This window comes from Nicrophorus vespilloides, unplaced genomic scaffold (genome assembly GCF_001412225.1).
Source record: "Nicrophorus vespilloides isolate i.1.1-1 unplaced genomic scaffold, Nicve_v1.0, whole genome shotgun sequence".
Lineage (NCBI taxonomy): Eukaryota > Metazoa > Arthropoda > Insecta > Coleoptera > Silphidae > Nicrophorus > Nicrophorus vespilloides.
Genome location: NW_017095711.1, coordinates 16,148 through 20,789, shown reverse-complemented (window position 1 = coordinate 20,789; position 4,642 = coordinate 16,148). Strand labels below are relative to the sequence as shown.

Below are 4,642 nucleotides of genomic sequence, written 5' to 3'. Positions count from 1 at the left end.
ACCTATGGTAATATGAGTTTATATGTATCAAATGGGTTTATTGACCGTTTTTATTAAATTATTAATTGCATAAGTTTTGATTAATTCCATATATACCTTTTGTTATTAAAGCAGTTATGATTTTTATTAAAATTATAATTGGTGTATATTTGGTTGCATATGTTAGATATTGATTTTTCAAATAATTTTAAAATCTATTGTTAATATTAATTAATTTAACGTAAGATAAATCGAATAAGGAAGGTGAATAATGATAGAAATTGTTAATAAAATTATCGTATTGTTTTATTATATAATTGGATTTAAATATATACAATTTATAGCTAGAGACAAAGTTTATGGATTATTTAACAGGTGCATAAAAGTATAGCCTTTTGCTAGGATCCTTAATGATGGTCTTCATCTTTCCATCCTTTCCTTTGAAGAATATTTTCACTTCGTCGTCGAATTGGTAATCGCCGGTATTTTCTTTCCTCTCGACGATCTCTTCGCTCTCTTTGAACAGATTGATTTTCGTCGGTCCGCTGTTCTCAGGAATGTAATTCCCACCGTGCTGCATCGTCGTGTCGAACTCTTTGAAAGTTTCCACTTCGAGTTTCCGCGGATTGATTTCACCCGGCTTATCCGCAGCCGTCCTCAGATTGGTTCGATTGTAATTTAGGATGTCCGGCGTAATCAGTCGGGGCCTCTTCAGCATCGCTGTCATGTTGGAGGAAAGCTTCCGTTCTTTGGCGACGATTGGCGTGTATATGGATTTGTGGTTGGGTGGGATTTTAGTGGAAATTTCATGTAGACGACGTTGGGTTCGATGAATCTCAGAGCTGGCGTCTTCTTCGTCTATCGAGGGAGTCGTTGTCCTCAACCTGATCTTAGGTCTCTGGCGTCTTGGGTACACTCTTGAGGCTGGACGATGGGTGGCTGGAGTGTAATTGCTTTCGGTTACTTCTTCGGTTCGTGGAGATTCTGAAGTGGTTGTTGTTGGTCTTCTGGAAGCTCGTTTTCGTCCTCTAAGTTTTGCTGTTACAGGTGCTTGAGTTGTAGTTGTTGTGGTTGTTGTTGTTGTAGTCGTGGTGGTAGATGTAGTGGTATTATCCTCCTCAACTTCTTTACTATTCAAAGGTAAATCATCTTCGTCCTCGTTGTATCTGCTGCTTAAGTTATGCCTCGAATGAGATCGCTCTATAGTTTTGTATTTGGAATAATCTATGGTAGTTCTAGGTGTGTAACTCTTCGTCTTTGGTAGATATTCGCTGATGTCGAATATTTGCAATTGACCACCCGTGTTGAATTGCCCGCCAGGAGCGTTCTGAACGATCCGCGCCGGTTCTTCATCCTCATCTTCTTCATCCTCCTCTTCTTCAACCGGAGCCTCCGTAGTAGTTGTAGCTTTCTTCTTTTTCTTCTCATCTTCATCCTCGATCTTTACATACCCATCGCTGCTGTGCAGTTTCTCTAAGAACTTTAGAAACTCCGGAGGCGTCGTGCTTTCCGGCTTCAGCGTCGTCGTCGAAGTGGTGGTAGTCTTTTCAGGATCAGGGATGTACACGTAAGCCGGATTTGTCTTCAGTTGCGTCAAGAAATCGACGAGCGTTAAACCATTGGCTTTATCCAGAACATCTTTATGGTAAACAGTCCTGTGAGTCGTCGTTGCTTTCGGCTTCTCCGTGACTTCTTCTTCCTCTAGGATTTCTTCGTACTCAACATCAGGTAACAGTTCCGTCGTCGTCTCTTTTTTATCGTAGATAATTTGATCGGTTTCGGGATCGTAATGGAAACTAGTCGGTCTGTGCGGAACGTAATCATCATCTTCATCATCGTCTTCTTGTTCGGCAGCTTCTTCTTTTTCGGTGGTTTGAACCTGCGGCCTCCTGATCTGCGAATAAGACAATCTACCCGGACTCCTCTTGAGACGATGATTCGCAAAAGTTCCGCTCCGCCGCACCAAATTAGTCTGCAACAACTTGTAATCCGAATAGATGTAAGGTTTCTCGCTCTCCAGCGGCGGTTTCATCCCTGGCACGAGATATTTGTTGAGCGGAATATCGATGGTCGTGTAACCGGAAACCTTCTTTTCAGGAAGCACCGTCGATGATTCCACCACCTCTTCGTAGAATACAGGAGTATCAGCCGATTGCGATGCCGCCGAATCTTTCGGCTTCTTTTTGTATCTTCGCGTGTATTTGCTCGGCTGATAATGCGAATCCGTATTGGGATCGTCGACTCTCTGGTGCTTCTTCATATTTTTCACGTATCCATTGTAAATTTCCTCGTTCTTCCGCCTCAGATTCACGGTTCGCGCGGTCGTGGCTCTCGAGATGATGTTCATTGAACCGCGACTGGAATTCCTTATGTTGTTGATGATGTCGGCGAAAACGTCGAGCTGTTCGCTCGGCTTAATCTCGTCCTTGTAGTGGACCTCGCTGAAGACAGGGGTTTTATCGTACTTGGGCCTCATTAACCTCCTATTCGGAACGTATCTATATTTATAATTCTGAGGCCTCCTCCTTCTGCGTCGTCTCCTCATTAATTTAAGGGCTTGGGCTTGAGGCTCTCCATCCGCTGCAGGATTAACACTCTCATCCACCTCCTCGTAATCGTACTCATAATCCGTACTATTTTGCGTATCGAAGTTTATATCCATAGCTTTAGCTTGTCTCAAAGTTTTCTCACTGCTCTCTTCATTTCGAACAGTTGCTTTATCTGCAGCGAGTTCTTTAAAAACGGGATTCAAATCGCCGACAGTTTCCTCGCTGAAAATCGGACTGTCGAGAGGATCCGAACCGAAGAATTTCCGCTTAAAACAATCAATTTTCTCATCTAAACTAGGCAATCTCGGCAGTTTCAAATCACCCTTTTGTCCATCTTCAGGAACCGGATTCACCACATTCTCAATCTCCTTGCATTCAACCCCATTCTTCTGCTCGTAAAACGACATTTTCCCTTCGACTTTCACCGGGTTGCTCTTCAAATCTTGCGCGTAACGCAACGAAGAATCGCTCGGAAGATTATTCGCTTTATAATACGGATACTTGTCATTCTCTATAAAACGTTTAGGCCTTTTGAAGTGTCTCTCGATATCCTTCCTGATGGAACTGGCCGTTTCCGTATCGATATGCGACTGCTCCTTCATTTCACCCAACTGCGCGAATTTGACCATCTGCGATTTCTTCGGGTTCAATTTAATCCGCGTCGAAATTTCGCTGCTCTCCGCTTCCGGTTCTTCATAACCTTCAGATTCTTCGGCTTCCTTTTCGTGACCGGCATGGTCGTAAGCTCCATCCTCGTAACCTTCCTCAGTGTAAACAGTGTGGATCTTCTTGTTGGTAACTAATTCTCTTAACCTAGGCTCAAGAACGCTTGCAGGTAAATGTCTTTCGTTTTCGTACTTCCTCACTTGCGAATACGTGCGAGTCGGGATAAACTCATCCTCTTGATCATCATCATCATCATCTTCATCAACGTCGTAATCATCTTGTTGTTTCTGGTTATTATTCGGTAAAGTGTTGTATTTTTCCGAATTCTTATTGAACAACTGTTGACCCTTCTGGAAGATCTCGTAACCTTGTCGCTTTTCGTCTTTGGTTTCTGGGTATTGCGTGGTTGTTGCTGTCGGAATGTACGGGCGATGCGTTAAACCCTGCTTCGCCCAAAGACCTTCGCCCGGATAAATAGGTTTCGTGGCTATAGGAAAAGAATCCGGTTCCGGTTTCACGTACTTGGAGATCCTGTACTTGGTTTGCGTTTGCTGCGGCTTATACACTTTACTCGGACCGCGATACCTATATTCTTGGCCATCTGCTGCTGGAAAGTAAGGCACCTGGGGATTGTTGTACCTCTTCGGGTTATTGTGTTGCCACCTATTGTAATTGGAATCGACGGTTTGCGCGTTTTCATTGAAATTGGTCCATGCTGTTGGCACGCGCACAGCATCCAAGCAACCGACGACGGTAAGTGCAATCAAGATGAACGTCATTTTAGAAAGTCTACAGCAGCAACAACATTATCCAGAACGTCTTTATTCCCTGCAGGCACGCTCGTATCACATGTACTTCAATCTGGAACACTTTGTCTTAATCTATATAATCCGGATTTCACAATCACAAGCAAAACCAGTTTTTCACTTTTCAATCTGCGAAATTCATTGGAGAAAAAAAAAACTGATTAAAAATCCACCCAACTTCTTTCACTTCCAAAGCATTTCTTCACTCAAACCGCAACTCAATCCAAATTTATACAATTAAACCGTCCAGTTTTCATTAAACTACTCTACTTAAACGAATCGCGAGATATTTACTCAATTTCTTTCCCTTGGAAATATCGATTGCACGGTTAGCTAACTACGCGTTCCTTATTAATTAATATGCGACATTTCCATTTCACACAGAACTATTACATTTACATAACAAACAGGAACCTTTTTTTTTTTTATATAAATACATATGTGATAACCGGCGCAAAGCTTTTAAACTAATTGGAATTGGTTGAATTCATGAATGCGGTTCAACAACAACAAAAAAAATGCTTCAAAACAAAAATTGTGTGGACAGATTAATCATTTTTTTAATTACTAACACTCGTTCGGTTTGCAACTCAAAGAACACACAGACGCAGCAGAGATTTATAACTCGAGAGAACTGCTACT

The 4,642-nt window shown here is 42.2% G+C and overlaps 1 protein-coding gene across 1 annotated transcript; it reads right to left on the bottom strand.

The window, feature by feature from the left end:
- Positions 1 to 343: 343 nt before the first annotated feature.
- LOC108561010 lies at positions 344 to 3,973 on the bottom strand. The gene has a single exon (XM_017918774.1). The coding sequence runs from the start codon at positions 3,971 to 3,973 to the stop codon at positions 344 to 346; it is 3,630 nt and encodes a 1,209-aa protein (XP_017774263.1).
- Positions 3,974 to 4,642: the final 669 nt, after the last annotated feature.

What these genes read in the sequence shown, in the direction of transcription:
- LOC108561010 (XM_017918774.1), bottom strand. Translation starts at nt 3,973, where the DNA reads ATGACGTTCATCTTGATTGCACTTACCGTCGTCGGTTGCTTGGATGCT.